This window comes from Bombina bombina, chromosome 1 (assembly GCF_027579735.1).
Source record: "Bombina bombina isolate aBomBom1 chromosome 1, aBomBom1.pri, whole genome shotgun sequence".
Taxonomy (NCBI): domain Eukaryota; kingdom Metazoa; phylum Chordata; class Amphibia; order Anura; family Bombinatoridae; genus Bombina; species Bombina bombina.
The window spans coordinates 1,432,973,892-1,432,994,316 of NC_069499.1; the positions used below are offsets into that span (position 1 = coordinate 1,432,973,892).

Sequence of the window (20,425 nt, forward strand, 5' to 3'; positions counted from 1 at the left end):
TCTCCTCCTTTCTCTGCACAATGGGGGTGCAACTTAGAGGATGGTTTTGTACCCCCTAGAAATGCCACTGCCTAGGAATTAAACTTTCACTTCAGAAGGAAATGTGAACAAGTTTGATGAACCTTCTGGTACTTTTATGATGTCAAATCTATATATACTTCAGTTTCTGTTGTTGCCATTGGGAACAAGATTTGGCACTCTGCCATGACAAAATGGTCCACTTATCCCAAGGAAGATGCTTAATGGTTAATTCTGCACTTTGTCATATTTATACATCCATTAATATATATATAAACAAGCTATGATGACTGACTTTTGGCACCTCCTCCATGTGCCATCCCGCTGCCTCGGTTTTCAGGACTAAGCCCCAATGCTGTAATGGGGTAGGTACTTGGTGGTCAAACTTGAGTCCGAAATCCTTTCCATCCTTCTGTCAGATCAGCCAATCAATGTGGAAATGACATCATCAAGCCGAGACTAATGGTTATGAGGCCCTTCACGCTGCTGGGGGAACCTTAATTATCGGTGTTGATCTCCAAAAAGACCCAATACAATGTAAATTAATCCATTCGAGAAACACTCTCATAAAACATGGTGCAAGAAATGACGATGACCATACTGTGTCAGTCATCCAAAAAAGGGGTGTGTGGCTTACGTGTTTCATTTATGTGGTGTTACTCCTAGCTTATACCATTAAAATACACACATTTAAAAACAAAACAAAACAAAAAACCTCTTATTGGTTACATTGTTGTGACATTTATCTGTTATTATCCAATTGGTTTGCACTGATTTAAGGTGGAATCTTATTGCAACTTTATAGTCCCTTAATTCACTTCAATTTTCTACATGGTATGAGTCTATTACCACCTTAAAGGGACACTCTACACCTTAGTCATCTTAAAGTTTTACTTTAGATTAAGCTGCAAATATCCTCTTGCACTCATTCTATATCATGCTGCTTTAACAGTAAAAAAGTTATTTAAAATTACTGTTTCTGGTCACTTTGGCTGCCAAGCTCTGCCCATTGACTATCTGGGCTGCATCTATGCACTCTGGATTCAAAAGACCATCAATGCTATTAAGCAATCAGTGAGTGTTTTTTTTTTTTTGTTTTTTTTTTTTTTAACTAGTGAAGGCTTTAATGCAGCCGAGATCTTAATGTCATCAGTGGGCGGATCTTGGCAGCCATTTCAAAGTGACCAGAAACGATAGTAATTTAAAAATTTAGTTTTTACTGTTACTGCTGCATGATATAGAAAGGGGCGCAGGAGGATATTTGCAACTTAATCTAACGTAAGACTTTAAAATGACTAAGGTGTAGACTGTCACTCTAATTCAACGTTTGTCAATTCATAGGGGACATCTTTTTCTCTTATACTCCAGCACCTTCCTGTTTATGCCTGCTTGCATTATTTGCTAACATATACAACCTAATGTGATATATTTCTTGTATGGTATTTAATCCTAGATATACATTGCCTTCAAGCTCTATACAGCTCTTAAACATATTACAATATATATACAAGTATTTAACAGGCTTACTTTGTATTGCAACAATTATGTGGTTTCTATAACCCCCTTTTGCTACTTATTTAGCTCACAGATTACCAAGAAATGTCATTACTCCTATATAAATCATATGAAGATGATGACTAGCCCTTTAATGCTACAAACTTGCCATTAATTTAAATAATAATAATAATTTTAATATCCAAAACTAAATGTCAACACTAAAAGTTGATAAGGTCATATTCAAAATTTAGGCCACTCGGGAGTCTGGTTTGCAACTGGAAAATCCAGAATACCTCTTGCTTTGCTAAAAACTTATCTCTCTCACCCCCTCATGGACCTATTCTTCTCAATAGTAGTCCAACCAAAGGTTTTAGCATCTTTTTCCATGTACCAGATTAAAATGTTGTACAAGGGGTGTTGAAAGAGTACCTCTTCCTATATTTGAGAGGTATTCCCTAATTTGGGAGCATACTTCTCTGGTTGTTAACCCTACATATTAGAGCTTACACCCAACGCACATTGCCAAATAAATGGCATACGTTGGACCTGCAATTTAAACAGGATCTATGTTGATATACTTTGTTAGTAACTGTGCTGCTGAATGTGTCCCTCAGTATGAGGTGTTCACTTGCCCTACAGGTCAGGATACCACATTTATGCACCCCTTTAAAATCTAACCAGGAGCTGTTTTGTTGCTTCCGTGGTTAATTTCTGTTGGTGCCACCAATTTGCCTATTGTCTCTTTTCACTAAAGGAACATTTAGACCAATTAAGGACTATATTAACTAAGACATTGTTGGCCACTAACATGCAAAAATTATTTCATATTATGTCACTGTGACAAAAACTGCCTTCACTTCAAAATTCATAGGTGCCCTCCTTTATTTTTCAATAGATCTTTCCTGTTCACCTTATTTACCTCTTACCTCACTCTTTTTATAACCTCTGTTTTATATCCTCTCTCCTTAAGACGTCTTTTTAAGGTCCACTTGTGCTACATATCTTTCCTGGTCCGAACAATTTTTTTTCAATCTGATGCATTGTACTTTTGCTACAGAGTTAAGATAACTTTTTGGGATGACAGATAACGGGTAACACCATATTACAAGCTAGGAACTGTTTTCTTTAGACCTTTGTATCAACTCTACCATTAGGTTTACCCTCTAAGGTTAAATCTAAAAATCTTATTTTATGTTTGTTTAAACTCAAAAGTAAAAGCTATGCCCACATCATTGGAGTTGAGCCAGTCTACAAAGTCCAAAGCCAGATCTTCACCACCCTTGGAGCAAGTCAACTTTGTAGTGTCTGTAATCGACTATATTTAATCTGTGGGGTTCCCCTCACCAAAGATGTGGGACCGTTTCCACCAACCTATAAAGAGGTTGGCGTACAAGGGGGTAAACTTCTGGAGGTTGTAAACCCTTTCAAAACAAAATAATTGTGAATCAATAAGAATTTGGCTATCCTTAATACAAAATGACTGTCTGATCCCAACTCCTTTTTAAGGAATAAGTCCAGGGCTTCCAATGATTTATCATGATGAATATAAAGATTTCACATCTATTGTGAGCCAATTATATATAGCTTTCTTCCTAAATGAGTGAATTAGCGATGCACCGAAATTTTGGCCGCAGAGACATTTAGTTTTTTCTGGGTTTTTTGCCTTTTTATTTTCGGTACAAATTGTGTAGCGTATTTCAAATTTGATGCTAGCCTAGAGCTGCTGTTTGAGTTAATTTCTTGACTTACTGTTTTGCATATAATACGTTTTCTACGACTATACTTTATTTGGATAATTGGTAAAAAAAAAACCTGTTAAATCTGATTCTGTTACACAGAACTAAATATAGAATAATTTAGAAATTAAATATAGAAATTTGGGTCGCAGAAACATTTTGGCCGAAAATAGCATTATCGTTTTTTTGGCTTTTTTTTCTTCCCCTTGGTAAAATTGTGTAGCATATTATTGTGTGATAATTTTTGTCCAATTTTAGTATGTTACTTTCAATAAGTGTGGTTATTTTATTGGTTTGAAAGTTATTAATTCAGATTCATTCATTAGTGTAATTATGCAAAAAAAAAATATATAATTTGAAATAAAAAATGATTTTTGGCTAAGTGCATTCTGGATTTTCGGTTTCGGTTGAGAATTTCCATTTCGGTGCATTACTAGAATGGATCCATGTGCCATGTCTAAGATAAACATTGGTAAGCCTGCTACTATGAGCTGCAGGATTATGTCCAGCCACTGAGATAAATGCTTCAGTCTATGCCACTCACTATCGGTCTACCTGTGGCTTTTTTCAATGACAGTTCTACCTTAGGTAAATGATTGATTAGAAATGGTTACAATGGGACTATCTACCGATAAGAAGTCACAGGTAGCTGCATCAAAATAGCATACTTTCTCCCATCATCTATAATTGGTTGTAACTCATATTTATAGATATTTGAGGGATATTTTCCTCCATACTGTGCTCTATCTTCAAGTTGACGTTTTACTTCAGTTACAAATTGGGTTCTAGACATCACCACCACTGAGCCACCCTTATCAGCAGATCTAATCACTAGATCCCTATTCTCCTGCAGCCCTGTCAGCCCCTGTTTCTCACCTCTTGTTAGATTGGATTTATGCTTAATTCTGGTGTTGTACAGGAGTGTAATGTCATGTTTTACTTTGTCTTTGAAAAGATTCTAGAATGTTACCTCTATTTTGTAGCGGGTAGATGGTTTCTTAAGAGGGCAATGGTATTTCTCTTTGACCATATTCCATACTTTCCTCCTGTAACAAACCCTCTATCAAATCACGTCTCATTAAATGCCAGTGTCTACAATATGCATTTTGTTGTTTGAAACAGTATTTACTAGGGTTGCACCGATACCGATACCTCCACTTCCTACCCATATGCTATCTTGTGGCGTTTTTTTCAAACTGCATGTTCCCATTTAATTTTAAACTGGAGTGGAGACTAAACTAAAAATTGTTTACTACTGTTCTGCCAATAAAAATTGCTGTTATTTGTATTATTGTAGGAGAGATCACTGTACCTCGTTCAGACAAACTCCTGAAGTACTGGGCAGTTAATAAACAGATTTCCAGCTCTGGCTAAAATGGCCCAAAAATATCTTTCTATGCAGTAGTGTGGAAAGTGAAAGACTGTTCAACTTAGAGTTGAACCTCCATACAAATGTCAGATTGATGTTATATAACAGCCCTACAACCCAATTGCATCACCCCTTTAAATTTAATATTTTATTGTAATATTTTTTTATTTATAAACGTGTTCAGTGAACTTTGTGACAAATAAAACGGTTTTATTATTTCATAATGTCTTTTGAATTACAGGCCTCTATAATTATAAAGAAGGAATCTTAAATAATTATTATTACTGTATTGTGCTTGGTAAAATGTCACATGACATTTAAAAAAAAAAGTGTCGGTAATTGGTATTGGCGAGTATTTGAAAACCAGTATCGGTACTTGTACTTGGTCATAAAAAAATGGTATTGGTGCAACCCTAGTATTTACATCTGTTACCATGTTCTGTGCCTAATCATTCCAGTAGAACTTATGTCAAGTGAGATTTCTAATTAATGTAACATCTAATAAGGTGTTAAACTAAAATTGGTAGATGGAGTGAAGCCTAGGCTTAGTACGTTTTCCTCTGTTTCTGTGAGGGGGGTAATCTGATATTTTGACTCCTCCCCTCCTTGTGGGATGCCTGCCTTACCTCTGATCTAGAATTAAATCTCCTCTGTATTGACCCCCCCCCCCCTTTATGGTCTTTTGTTGTGGATGTAAAAAACCTGTTCCAAACTACATCTATCTTCAGCATTTACCTTGGGGTAGTCTGTTCCATCAAAGCCTCAAGTCATGTTGATTAAAGGGACACTAATATCAAAATTAAACTTTCATGATTCAGAGCATGCAGTTTTAAGAGACTTTCCAATTTACTTACATTTTGGTATTTTGCACAGACTTTTTATATACACTTTCTGAGGTATCGGCTACTACTGAGCATGTGCACAAGTTCACAGTGTATATGTATACTAGTCTGTGATTCGATGATGGCTGCCACATGATAGAGGGCTGGCAAATGAAGGGGACATTTTTGTTTGTCAAACTATTTATCTGAAATTCAAAGCACGTTTTATTGCATTGTCTTTCAGCTCCCTCATGAGCCATTCTTTGTTCCTCTTTTTTTTTCTTAATACAGTTTTCATTACATATTTGCTCCGGTGCAATTTGTTTGTTACTGGATGGTGTACTTGTATGATGGTGTGGAGGTATCCTGTTCCTGCTTTGTATGCACAAGGGACACACCTCTCTCAGCACCTAAGTATTCTACCAGCTGTCATTCATACTGAAGCAGTGTCACCGGAACCAGTTTCAGTTCTAGAAGAATATCTTCCAGTTTGCTAGGTCTTTCCAATGTTTCTACATAGAGATTCAAACCATTTAGTCTGAAAATCTCAAAACATACAGGAAGGGAAGAGGTCCAGATTGTGAGCCAAACAGAAATTTAAAATACTTTAAGATCAGCATCCAGTGCAGACGTCTGTACCGATCATGGACATATGCTAAGCAGCCTTTAAAGGGACAGTACTGTAAAAAATGTCTCTTTGTAATGTGTTCCCAATGATCCATTTTATTGCTGTGTATTAAACTGTTTACAAATAACTCACTTATCTTTATTTTGTCATTTGAAAGCCACTTTTTTTTTTTTAAACTGCCACCTATACTGACATTTTGTAGTACTGCAGTATTGGCTATATAAACGTGTTATAAACCAGAGGAAACAGCAGAATTCAACCCCCAACTGAAGGGTATGAGAGATAAAGAACCAAGCTCATTGAAAGGTGTGTTATTGCAGAAGATACGAATATAATGAACTTTTATCAGCTGCTTGCCTCTGTACATTGTCCGTTTAACACTAAACTTGCTATTACATTTGTGCATATAGCTGCAGAATGGATTGTGCTTGAATATCCCCATTATATCCTGCATCATGCTTGAGTGTATTGTGTGTGTGATTGCCAGCTCATGAGGGTTCTGGTTGTGGTCCAACTTGACTTTAGATGTCCAGTGAATGCAACCTGATATTGTTTATACATGATCAAAGTGTAAATGACCCAATATGTATCCAAGCATTGTTGCTGCTACATGTTAAGATTTGTATGATATTTCCATGTGTCCATAACTCACGTCATCTCTGTGCTTTTAAGCCTTGAGCAGCTTTCTCTGAAATATGAGCAAAACGTTTGCGTACATTAAAGATGATCTCTCTCTCTTCCCACTATGTGTCTATCTCCTTTATTTTTATATTCTTTTTCTTTCTCTTTTTTTTTCTCCTTTTTTTTTCTTTCTCTTTCTTTTTTCTATTTTTCTCTCTTCTCTCCTTTTTTTCTCCTTTTTTTTCTCTTTTTCTCTCCTTTTTTTTTTCTCTTTTTTTTCTCCCTCTTTTTTTTTTCTCTTTTTTTCTCTTTTTTTCTCCCTCTTTTTTTTCTCTTTATTTTTTTCTCTCCTTTTTCTCTCCTTTTTTTTTCTCTCCTTTTTTTTTTTTCTCTCTCCTTTTTTTTTTTTTTTTTTTTTTCTCTCCTTTTTCTCTCCTTTTTTTTTCTCTCCTTTTTCTCTCCTTTTTCTCTCCTTTTTTTTCTCTCTCCTTTTTTTTTTTTCTCTCTCCTTTCACAACTCTATACATAAATGTATATATTTTTGGTCTTTACAGAAACCATGGTTTCATGACCTCCGTGAAATATTTAAGGAATTCCCCAGACAGGTAAGTCTTGCTAAGCACAGTATCAAAGTTATTCCGGCCTCCGTCTAATCATTGGTGCAGCCATGTATAAATCTATCTCTTACTCCATTCCATGCCTGACATGTCTTTGCAAATGTGTAGTAACTCTACTTCAGATACCTGTAGTATATTTTAGATTCCAAAATGGCAGTTAGCATAATTAGAGGGAGGTGCATGAAATGTTTTTTTTAGTTTTTCATTTCTCTTTAATGAGAAATGGGTATCACAAAATAACTGTTATATATTTAGGTATTGAGTGTTGTGGATTTGAGTAGAATAGTTTACTTAGCTGAGCTTTTCCAGCAAACCAGTGTCACTTTTTTTTTTTTTTTTTTTTTACATTGTTAATATAAGAGAAGTACAAACTCCTCTGTCACTTTGGTGAGCTGCTTACTTCTCTCTGCTCATTTTAAACTACCACCTCATTCTGTTTCTTCTCTTCACAGACCATGCTTCCATCACAGTACTGGTATTACATGATTGAACTGGGCTTCTACTGGTCTCTCCTCTTCAGAGTGGCTTTTGATGTCAAGAGAAAGGTTGAGTATTTTATTTTTTAATGTCTTTGCCTGTTAATGAATAAGGGAATTGTTGACCAGATGCAAGAACAGGGCTGAACGCAGGGGGTGGGCAGTTGCCCAGCCCACCCTCATGGTATTGAAAAATCTGTTTGCGATTCTGGGGTTGATGTGAAATAAGTCATATTGGCAGTATAGAACAATTATTAATACATGTTAGAACTATTCTGGCCACAGCTAGTCTGGCTTCTCGACAGGCCAATCCGGTTCTTTGCAGGAATAATTGTAAGGTTAAAAATATAAGCGCCAGCTTGACCTATATAAAATCCAAGTTGTCAGTATAGAGATATGAACTTCTCAGTCAAGTGTTTGTTCAGAGTTTACTGAACAAATTTTTATTTTTTATTTTTTTCCTCAACTCTTTCGGTTTCAACAAACATTCAAAATATAGAGACCTGAATAAAACAGTAGTTTGGCCATGTGGATTTTGATCAACTATGGAGCTTGACATTGGGTTAAATCATTGTAACATAACGAGGTGGATGAAGTGAATTAACTACTTATTGGAGACACCCAAGTGGAAATATCACATTTGGACCATGTAGTCTAATTTTATACAGCTATTAAGACTTCACCCAAACTATACAAGCACACTGTGGGGTTCCAGGATTGTGGTGGCCAATGGGGGGGGGGGGGTCTTTAATTTCTTATTCAGCCCTTCATTTGGAAATAAATTTGAAATTCATCATATTTATATAAATTTAAAAATCTGACACTGCTTTATGAGCAATAAGGAATATATAGTGCTTATAAATTAAAAATAAAATACATAAATGTACGGTAATTAAAATGGTAAGTATATTTAAAGAAATGGCAAATTGCTTTTTTGATTTGTTCTCTTAAATTTTTTATTTTTTTTTAATACATTTGCTGTTCTCACCACTGCAGTAAACGGTGAATCGTTACTGACAGGAAGATTCACTGTTTACTATAAACAGTGGTAGGATCAGAGCTACAACTGCACTATGATGCAGCTTCAAATTACCGCCGTGCTGATGCTAGGTTCACATAGGGCGTATAATGCAGTCCCTATTGGATGAAGCACCCGCCTGTCAAATTGAGATTAAAGAAATTTTCACACTGAGGTGGGCAGGGCAGAGTTAAAAGAATAGTTTAATCAAAATTAAACTTTTGTGATTCATATGGAGCATGCAATTTTAAGCAACTTTCTAATTTATCAATTTTTCTTCGTTCTCTTGGTATCTTTATTCAAAAATCAGGAATGTAAGCGTAGGAGCCAGCCCATTTTTGTTTCAGCACCTGGGTAGCGCTTTCTTATTGGTGTCTAAATGTAGCCACCAATCAGCAAGCGCTACCCAGGTGCTGAACCAAAACTTGTCTGGCTCCTAAGCTTACATTCAAATAAAGATACCAAGAGAGAGGAAAAAAAATGATAAAATGAGTAAATTAGAAAGCTTAAAATTGTCTGCTCTATCGGAATCATGAAAAAGTAATTTTCACTAGACTATCCCTTTAACAGAGCGAGATTAAACTCTATTTATTAAAAACCATGATTATAAAAAAATAAATCTATATATAAATACTTTCAAACTTTATAAAAGTGTTTGAATTTACCTCCACTTTAAGTATAAAAATGAATAATCCAATATAGGGGCTTATTTGAAGCTAGCTGTATATTGTAGTTGCCATTTTACTATGCCAGTTAATAGTAACAACAAAATAAATTGCTTAAGACCTCCAAACAGAAGGCATAGGTAAGGGGCACACTACCTATAACCAAATGTGTGAGACAAAAAATCTGAGAAAAAGATCTGAATAAAAATATAAGTCCCAAAGTCCAAATTAAACAATACTAAAAAATAAATTAAAAAAATAGGTATCTTGAGTTCGACTGGGGGCAGCACTTTAATGGAGACACTTGCACAATGCCAAGAATCGAACTGGAAAGAAGTATTACTCCTGTGTTACATGATTACCCTATTAGACTTTTTCTTTCAGTTTGTATTCTGGTTTTGGCTACTAATACTATATAGTTTAAAACAAAAATGAAAATACAGTTACTGAGCCATAAAAATATGGCTGTTCCCAAGTAAGAGATCTGACATTATTTAAAGCCTTATATTAGCAAATGTTTACTATGTTTAATTTAACCAAACGAAAATGACTGTTAAAGGGACATGAAGTTTTAAACAACTTTCCAATTTACTTCTGTAATCGATCTTGCTTCATTCTCTTGGTATCCTTTATTAAAGAAGCTGCAAACCATTGCTGGTTGCTAGTTGAACTCATTGAGTATTGTGTGCAGTTCTGGCGGCCATATCTTCAGAAGGATATAAACAATCTTGCTACCAAAATGGTACATGGTCTAAAAAATAAAACATACCAGTAGAGGCTCAATTACCTACATATCTATAGCTTGGAGAAGGGAAAGATGTGATATTATAGTAACTTTCAAGTATAATAAAGGGCTTAGTAAAGCTGAAACGGAGTATTTTACATAAAAAGAAAAATTCAAGAACAAGGGTCACGATCTCAAGCTGAAGGGTAGTAGATTCATGAGTAATTTCATGAAGAGTGATTGATTCATGGAATAAACTGCCACAATAGGTAGTAATGACAAACACTGTGGGGGACTTTAAGAATGCCTGGGATAAGCATAAGGCTATCCTACCAACTAGATAAGTTTATACTTTTAGGAAATATCGGGCAGACTTGCTGGGTCTAACTTTTATGTGCCATCAAAATCTATGTTTCTATGGATGGCGAGGTATATATGTTCAGCCACTAATCCACAGCTAGCTCTATGCTCCTGAACCTACCTAGGTATGCTGTAAAAAAAAAACAAAAAAAACCCAAAGCTTATTTGATATTAGTAAATTGGAAAGTTGTTTTAAAATTCTATGATATTCTATGCAAGAAAGACCACCAATGTATGCAATCTGTTTTATCCAGGACTTTAAGGAGCAGATAATTCATCACGTGGCCACAATCATTCTCATCAGTTTCTCATGGTGTGCTAACTACATCCGAGTTGGCACTTTAATCATGGCTGTGCATGATGCCTCAGATTTTTTCTTAGAGGTAAGATTCTTGCAGTGTAATATTTAGTTTCATTACTGTTTGAGTCGGCAATGGAGTTGTTTTGTTATTGGGATCCCAATATGCTGATTCAGTAGAGGTATGTAGACATGCAAATGTTAATTATTTATTCTGCAAACGGTTATCTACAGTTTCTAGTAGCAACACTGTAGCATTTAAAGGCACACGGATCAATTAGTGGTATAGTAAATAAATATATAATACTGGGGGTAAAACGGACATTACCCCAGTGGCTGTGGGTAAAGCCCAATGTAAAATCATACATCAGGCTTTACCCGGGTAATCCTAGGATTACCTAAACGCTTCTGGATTAAGCCCATCTACACTATTTATTTATTTTGTTTTGCCTCTGCCTGGGGGATTGAAGGGGGTGCCCCACCGATCCTCTGGTATCCACCCCAAGTGAACCCCCCAGCTGGAGTCAAAAAAGATTTTAAGATGGGGAATTACAGTGCATCGTATATCAATGTTTGATGCAGTGATTGAAGACAGTAGTTCTTGCAAAAAAGACGAATATAGTGCTGTGATAAGCCTTATCCAGAAGTGTTTGGGTAATCCTAGGCTCTTGCATCAGGCTTTACCCACAGCCGCTGGGTAATGTCAGTTTTACACCAGTAATCCTAGAATTACCCAATATCTGACTTTACCCGCTATGTATGTTTGTAATTTCCATCACTGTTTTTCCATTAATCTCCATTTAACTTGTCATTTATATTTTTTTAGCTCTTTGTTTTCCCTTTTTAAGTTATTTAAAGGATTGAACTTTAAAATGTATATTCATTTACCTTCATTTTTTTTTTATACCAATACAGCTGTAGGAGTTCCATTAGATCCATTAAGCATCATAGACCTAGCATTGCAGTATTGCAAACCTGTTATTTTTTTTAAATGCATTTTAATATGTTTTTAAACAGGTTTAGCTTAACCTTTTTACAGGACTACATCATTTTATTATTGCACTAGTTCCAGCAAAGATAACGATAACTTTACTTTTATTCGACAATGTCCAGTTTAAAAACACAAACGGGTGTATAAACGGTCACAGAGGGACAATCACAGAATGGAGGAGAGAAAGCAACCAGCTTACGCGTTTCGGCCGTAAACATAGCCTTCTGGTTACTGAACATCTGTGTCTCATTTAAAAGGGGGTAAAACAAATTCTGATGGGCTAATACAGAGTACACTCCTCTCTATCTTAAAGTACCTGTGCTCATTTATGATTGACAAAATTTGATAGTAATGAATATATTCATTTAAAATAGAACAAACAAAAATAGACGATTATATTGGATGAAACACACCTATTTGACACAGTGGTATCATGATCAACACAATACCCTATTGGTATAGCTATTCTTTATTAAAGGGCCATTATACACATTTTTTCTTTGCATAAATGTTTTGTAGATGATCTATTTATAAAGCCCATAAAGTTTTTTCTTTGTTTTTTTTAAAAATGTATAATTTTGCTTATTTTTAAATAACATTGCTCTGATTTTCAGACTCCTAACCAAGCCCCAAAGTTTTATTTGAATACCGTCAGCTACCTTCTACAGCTTGCTCATGTTTGTGTAAATAGTCTTTTCATATGCAAAAGAAGGGGGAGGGGGGAGTGTCTTATTTGCCACTTGCAGTGGGCTTTTCAACAAAGCTAAACTGAAAGCTTCTAAGTACGTTTTTAAACCATTTTATACTGGATTTTTATATCCGTATCTGTGCATCTTATTCTTTATAGTAGTGTCTATTACATACAGTTATATGAAAATGAGTGTATACTGTCCCTTTAACGTTTAAAGTGTCACACCAAGTGTAATGTGATACCAAGTAACCCTAAACAGAGCATACTTTAGCGGATAAGTTGCCATATACCAAAGATCAAGAGTGAAATTTAACCATACAATAAAATAAACATCACGTTGATATAAGAATTGATGCCAAATATTTAAAGATAATCAAAGCTTAAAGGACAAATTACTCCCAATAATTAAGGTCATAATTTGAATTGAGATCTTGAGGGAAACGTGTGTTCAATTTCAACACACAACTCACGTTTATTTAACAATTTAAGCCTATTACCTCCTGCTTTAGGGATTTTTACTTTTTCTATAACACACCATTTAAAGGTGTTAAGATTCCTATGGTGAGTGTTTACAAAATGCTGTACTATGTGGGTAGTTGATTTACCTACATTTATAGTTGAAAAATGTTCCCTAATCCTAGAGGAAACGTCCCTAGTGGTAAGGCCTATGTTTTGCAGATGACAACTTTCGCAGATAATCAAGTACAATTGTGACAGCCATATATTCGGCAAACCTCTCCGGTGGTCATAGAAGTAAAGGATTCTGATAAATGGGCAAAATTGCATGGTTTACATTTGTGATGAAAACATCTGTACATGCCGTTATGCAACAGCCATGAACTACGAGTAGGTTCAGTACTAATCAGTTTTGTAGGCGACACATAATTACCAATGGTCTTACATTTTCTGTAAGAACACCTTAGACCTGATTTGACAATATTCTGTAGTTTATCATCTGCTGGTAGCAGGGAAAAACGTTTTTTCTACAATTTTACATGTCATTATATTGGGCACTATACTCAGTTACAAACGTGACCCTATTATGTGAATCAGTCCCATTTTTTGATATTTTTTTTTTTTATCTACCAGCAAAGAATTTCTATCCAGTTTATCAACCTCTCGTTTAGCTTTGTTTATGACTTCAGTTTTGTAACCTCTAACTTTGAGTCTTTCAGGAGGCTGACTGCTTCCTGTACATATTCATCATATACAGAGCAGTTTCATCTTAATCTTACAAATTGGCCTTTGGCCACTGCATATGGAACATGACGGGGGTGACAACTGGTAGCGTAAAGTCAAGTATTACCACTGATCGGCTTGCGATAAACCCTAGAGTGTACATAGCCAGTCATTGTGGTTGTAAGCGTAATATCCAGAAAGTTAATACTCTTTCTGAAGCTCAAAAGTAAATCTCAAGCCAATTTAGTTGTCATTGAGGTAGTATATGAATTTCAAAACCTGATCAAGTGTTCCCACCCAAACCATTAAGAGGTCATCTATAAATCGTTTGTATATTTGAATGTTCTCTCTATAGGGATTAGTATCTCCAAAGATATGGAACCGCTCCCACTAACCTAAAAATAGGTTGGCATAGGAGAGGGCAAATTTAGCCCCCATTGAATGAATATATTCATTATTGTCAAATTTTGTCAATCATAAATGAGCACAGGTACTTTAAGATAGAGGAGTATACTCTGTATTAGCCGATCAGAATTTGTTTTACCCCCTTTTGTTTTACCCCCTTTTTTTTAAATGAGACACAGATGTTCAGTAACCAGAAGGCTATGATTATGGCCAAGTACGACTGAAACACGTAAGCTGGTCGCTTTTTCTCCTCCATTCTGTGATTGTCCCTCTGTGACTGTTTTTATACACCTGTTTGTGTTTTTAAACTGGACATTGTTGAATAAAAGTAAAGTTTTATCGTTATCTTTGGCAGACCTCTTTTACTATATGTGTGAAGCCACCAAATAGAATCTAGCCACAGTAGTGCATGCTGCTCCTGAGCCTACCATGGTATGCTTTTCAACAAATACAGAAGCAATCTGCCAGGAACAAACAGCTCAGTGGCTTGTTCTATGGCCCTGATACCACCTGGGAGTAGCTTCTCTCTATCGGGCCATACAACAAGCCACTGAGTTGTTGTTCATTCCTGGCAGAGGCCTTTTCTTTCTGTATGTATTTGTATTATGACAATTGCTTCTCTATCTGTATGTATTTGTATTATGACCCTGGCAAAAGTCTCCCTAAGGGTGAATGGGGGAAACCAGATGTGGGCTCCTTGTCCAATGTGCTTAGAGGGATGAGGCTGCACCTCACTACGGAGGGCCAAAGGTGGCCGAAATGATCCTCTGGGTTTGCCATTTCCTTTGTTCACAGGAGAATTGACTGGCATTTTGGGGCTGAACTGACCTTGTTAGGTGGTATCAGAATGATATACATCAGGAAAGATCTTTTATGTAAAAAGGTTAAAAAAAGAGAAAAATAATCACTATATATGTGATTATTCAAGAATGACAGGGCAGCACTCTGATCCAAAGTTTGAAAAAAGTTTTATTTAAACTCCTTCACAAGTGTCAGACACGCAACTACACCAAATCCGACAACAAAAGAAAAAATCACATATACGTAAAACACACAAAATCTGGCCTGGAATTCAGTGGTATAATCAGGGAGCAAGTACAGGGTAAAAAATTAGCACATAAGTGTTAACACATGCTCAAACCCTATAGTACATAATCAATGCACAGTTAGGAAAACACCCTCCAATTTAGGGAAATAAGCAATACATGTGGCTATTTGGAAATGCTGCTGAGCCGCACAGATTGTCAGTCCAGTTGGAGCACTTAGTGTTCAAAAACACACTCCGCATATAGTTCTGTAGGACAGATGAGGCTTTCCGGAGGAAGCTTAAACATACAAATGCCTCACCACGTTGTGCTTTTCGAGCTCCTTGGTCACGTTTGACTGGGTCATGTACTACCACCGGGTAACAAATCCTCCGGCAGCTGGAGCAACAGTGACTATCTTCAAAGCCACAGACTGTTTTCTTCCGTATTAGTGCCCCATCAAGCACCTGCACCTCCAGGAAACATATGAACAAGCGTGAGTGGCAAACAGAAGCACAATTGGACTAAAAGAGGCTGCTCCCAGGTGGTAACTAGGCCATAGAACAAGCCACTGAGCTGTTGTTCGTTGCTCACAATTTGCTTCTCTTTCTGTATGCTTCTTAAAAAAACATACCAGGACAACAAAGTAAACCTATGTAAATGCACTTTTAAACTATACGGTAGTTTGGTTCTAAACTCCTTGTTGATGTCATTGCATTTCCAGTTGGGTGCAATATAGCAGTTGCTTTTCCAATAGTCTTCTGTATTTGTGGAATCAAGTGAGTGCTGATTTCATTATAAATAAAACAATAGGTTCGGATATGAGATGATGAATTTGCCCCTTAGAATTAAAGGGACAGTCTAGGCCAAAATAAACTTTCATGATTCAGATAGAGCATGTAATTTTAAACAATTTTCCAATTTACTTTTATCACCAATTTTGCTTTGTTCTCTTGGTATTCTTAGTTGAAAGCTTAACCTAGGAGGTTCATATGCTAATTTCTTAGACCTTGAAGCCCACCTCTTTCAGATTGCATTTTAGCAGTTTTTCACCACTAGAGGGTGTTAGTTCACGTATTTCATATAGATAACACTGTGCTCGTGCACGAGAAGTTATCTGGGAGCAGGCACTGATTGGCTAGACTGCAAGTCTGTCAAAAGAATTGAAAAAAGGCTTAGATACAAGATAATCACAGAGGTTAAAAGTATATTATTATAAATGTGTTAGTTATGCAAAACTGGGAAATGGGTAATAAAGGGACTATCTATCTTTTAAAACAATACAAATTCTGGTGTAGACTGTCCCTTTAATGCTTTGTTCTGAGATCTAATATACCTAACCACCAATTTACTGCCATGTTAGATTGATGGAAAATATCACAAATAACTATAAAGTGATAAAACATTAGCTGTAACTAGAGGTGTGCATTCAGAAGTTAGGGTGGCTTTCGGTATTTGGTTCTTTTCGGAGCAGAATATTCTCTTGTGCAAGTGAAACACACCAAGATCTGGATTTACACAGATCTTAGTGTGTTTCACTTGCAGAAGAGGATATCCGGCTCCGAAAAGAGCCGAACACCAAAAGCAGCCACCAACTTCCCACATTCGTTAGTGAACTAAACCGCTGAATACAAATTTCTAGCTGTAACCAACTTGCAAGATGGTAGCAACAAAAAACCCTTGCCAAATAAAAATTTATTAATTATCCAAACTGGCAGTGCAAATCTTGTAGACCCTAAGGCACAAGGTTGGATAGCAGCAGTTACCAATATTTCTGACCTGTTGAATGGTCCAACTCCGCCTGGGCCACACATGGACCAACCAAATCCATTATACTCATTTGCTCATGTCATTCAGAAGACAAACCATAAGCAATCTATAAATTGGTCCACATTTCAAAGTAATCATCATCACATCTAAAGAAAATACCCATAAAAAAAACCAGTCCCTTGGAAATGCATTGGAACTTTGCAGTTTTCTATGTTCACTAAATCTGTTCCTTTTTTGGATCCATTTTGAAGATGAAAAAAATAAACTAGACCCATAATTGATTTTTATGACAGCTAAGGAAAGTTTATTCCACATTCTAAAGACCTGGAATACAGGTGAAATTTAATTCTGCCCAACTGAGTGGTGAGCTAACTGTTGCACGCAAGGGGTTTATTGTGGCTCTTTGCACATGTATTACAAGTTGAAAGTAAACGGTCACTTGAGCACAATTGAGTTTAAGGCGCATTGTGATAGCACAACTTCAGAGCTCTGGTTAGCTGTTAGGCTCAACTAAAAATGTTGCATAAAACACATCAAAAATACACTACAAATCTTTGAGCCCTTAAAAGTTTTTAATACAATATTTTTTTTAATACTTTATTAGTTTTAGAAGTTAGAAGTCATGCAAAGGGAGACATACATATACATGTCTAAATAAGTGTGTGTGTACATATGTATTTATACGTGTATATAGGTCTGTTAATACACATATATAAATACATATGTATACATATAAATAATAATTTTTATTATAATAATATAAATAGATCATATTATTCTATGTGAAGAACATTGGAATGTGAAATATTTCATGTTGGGTTAGCGCACGCGAGTAAGGGTGTTAATCTCCCCCCCCACCCCCTTTCATGTTCACTTGTAGTCTATGAGGAATAAAATTACCGCATTTTTGATATTCTAAATTCGCCTTTTTGTGCTTGTTTTGTTGGCAAAAACTTCTTGTTTACGTTCAACTTGTAATACGCTCACTACCCGATGCAAGCAAAAAGCTTACTTCTAGCAAAGTTAACTCTCAAGTGCTAAATAGTGTGCCACTTGTAATCTATAGCCATTGCATATCTGCAGTGCACTTGCTTTTTGTGGATAGTATGAGCCTTTACAGACTAAATCGGTAACACTAAAAAGTTTTCCTTGTGTCCATATCCAAACATACAGCTCTGAATAAAAAATAATAATATAGAATTGGAGGGCTTCCTGGAAGACCATTTTCCATGAGCCCAAAATTATGCTAAGATGATGCAAATAATTTGCACACGAAGGATACCTCTACCATAAAGGTCTGATTTCAAACAGCTCTCAACCCATTTATATTGGCATCTGTCAAAATAACAGCCCTAACTAAATGCAGTAAATTCCTTCACTTGTAGTATTTGCTCTACACCAACCCCCCAAAGTGCTTATCTTTTTCTGAACCTTTGAGGCTGAATAGGCTAAAGTTGTCCGACTATACAAACCGTGTAAAGAATTCATGTTTCTGTAAATTTGAAACTTGTTTGTCTGGATTCAAATCAGAAAAGGAATGTCTGTTTTGGCAAACTAACTTGCCAAACAAATCTCAGAAAGGGCTGCATTGCAAAGGGAGTCACTCCGTGCAGACCTGTTATGCATCAGGATAGCAAAAATCATAAGTGTTTGTTTGAACCGTTGTTTGTTCAACCTGGAGTGTGAATTAACTTGTAACACAGTCTCTATGGGTATCGTCACAGAGGGCTAAAGGGACAGTTTACCCAAAAAAGTTCTCCCCTTTAAATTGTTCCCAATGATCCATTTTACCTGCTGGCGAGTATTAAATTGTTTACAAGTAGCTCCTTTACCCCTATTTAAGCATTTAAAATAGTTGATTTAGACTGTTGTATCACTTATACTGAAAGTTTCTGGTCTTGCGTCCAGGCTATTGACACACTTATGTAAACACAGCCAGCAGAAGAAATTAGTCCCAGAGGGGTGCAGGATAGTTAAAGTGCCATGATACCCAAATGTTGAAACAATTCAAAGTGATGCTGCATAGCTGTAAAAAGCTGACTAGAAAATATCACCCGAACATCTCTATGTAAAAAAATAGATATTTTACCTTAAAATGTATTCACACCCCATTGTAAAGGACTTTAAGCAGAAATCAATATGCCTGTCCCGAGACATGCAAGGGAGCGTGCCTAATGCACACGTTATTTCCCTATTCAGTTTAAGGAAATTTACTATGAAATCTCATAAGAGTTAAGTAAAATATCATGAGATCACAGTAAGAGTTAAGGAAAAAGAGTATATTGAGCTTGCTAACAGGATGGTGGTATGGAGCAGCTTCAAAATATATTATTTCTGCATATAGCCCTAGGAAAAAACAATCTAGAGAAAAATGAAGATGCGCTAAAAAAAGCGACCACACTCAGTATGATATAAAGATATTTATATTAAGATAAAGAAATGTTCTTAGAATTGCACAGTCTAATATAATGGTAAAAGCTTTTGCTAAACAATTGACATAATTAAAACAACCACCGGTGGTAATTATAGCTAACAAAGAAATACTCACAATGATTATCTAAAAAGAGAAGTATTAAGCATATATTAAACATAATATAGGGAAGAAACAGTACCTTTATGTTGAATAATATTGAATATTATTCAGCATAAAGGTACTGTTTCTTCCCTTTTTTTCCATTATTAAACTGGAGCAGTGAGTCATAAATTTCCAAAACACCTCCCAACACAGATAATACAAGCTGCCATAAACTAACTATAAGTAACTAAAGAGACTTTGTTCTTTGTATTATTGTCCACATGCTTCTAGCTGGTTGTGCCACATTATAAGCCTCTCTTTTTTTGAGTCTCTCATTTTTACTTTTCAATTTTTAATTGTTCATTGTTATTTATTGTTTCCTTAATATGTTTAATATATGCTTAATAGCTCTCTTTTTTTTTTAGATAATCTTTGATAACTATAATTACCACCGGTGGTTGTTTTAATTATGTCAATTGTTTAGCATAGGCTTTTAACATTATATTAGACTGTGCAATTCTAAGAACATTTCTTTATCTTAATATAAATATCTTTTTATATTATACTGAGTGCGGTCGCTTTTTTTTAGCGCATCTTCATTTTTCTCTAGATCACAGTAAAAGAGTTCATGACCCCGACACTGTTGATGCTGATTGTCTGCAGTTCATTTCTTCATTTATTTTAACTGCAGCTGAAGTATTACTTTTTACACAGAACTTACTCTGGTGAGCTGAGGAAATTGTGAGATAAAATAACTTTTTTGGGGGCGGAGTCAGCCATCGAAGAGACTAGATGTGTTTCCCTGAAGCTTCTACTCGCACTTATAACATTAATGATAATCCTAGGAATCCAGCTGAAAAAAATCTAAAATACTTGAGTATAATCTCAGCTACAAAGGCTCTGGGTACCAGGTATGACAATTTTAGATGTTTCTACAGAGCGGGAGCTATGGCGCGTGATACTCCTGCATGAAGTGGCTCGGATCAAACGAAGCACTGAGG

General features: G+C 35.8%; 1 protein-coding gene across 1 annotated transcript in view; it reads left to right on the plus strand.

Moving 5' to 3' along the window:
- CERS2 (ceramide synthase 2) overlaps window positions 1-20,425 on the plus strand; it is a 95,488-nt gene that overhangs the window by 59,368 nt on the left and 15,695 nt on the right. Inside the window, exons 6-8 of the mRNA XM_053705491.1 lie at window positions 7,245-7,295; window positions 7,760-7,852; window positions 10,805-10,933. Of these exons, the coding sequence (XP_053561466.1) occupies window positions 7,245-7,295; window positions 7,760-7,852; window positions 10,805-10,933 (273 nt within the window). The remainder of the gene's footprint in view (window positions 1-7,244; window positions 7,296-7,759; window positions 7,853-10,804; window positions 10,934-20,425) is intronic.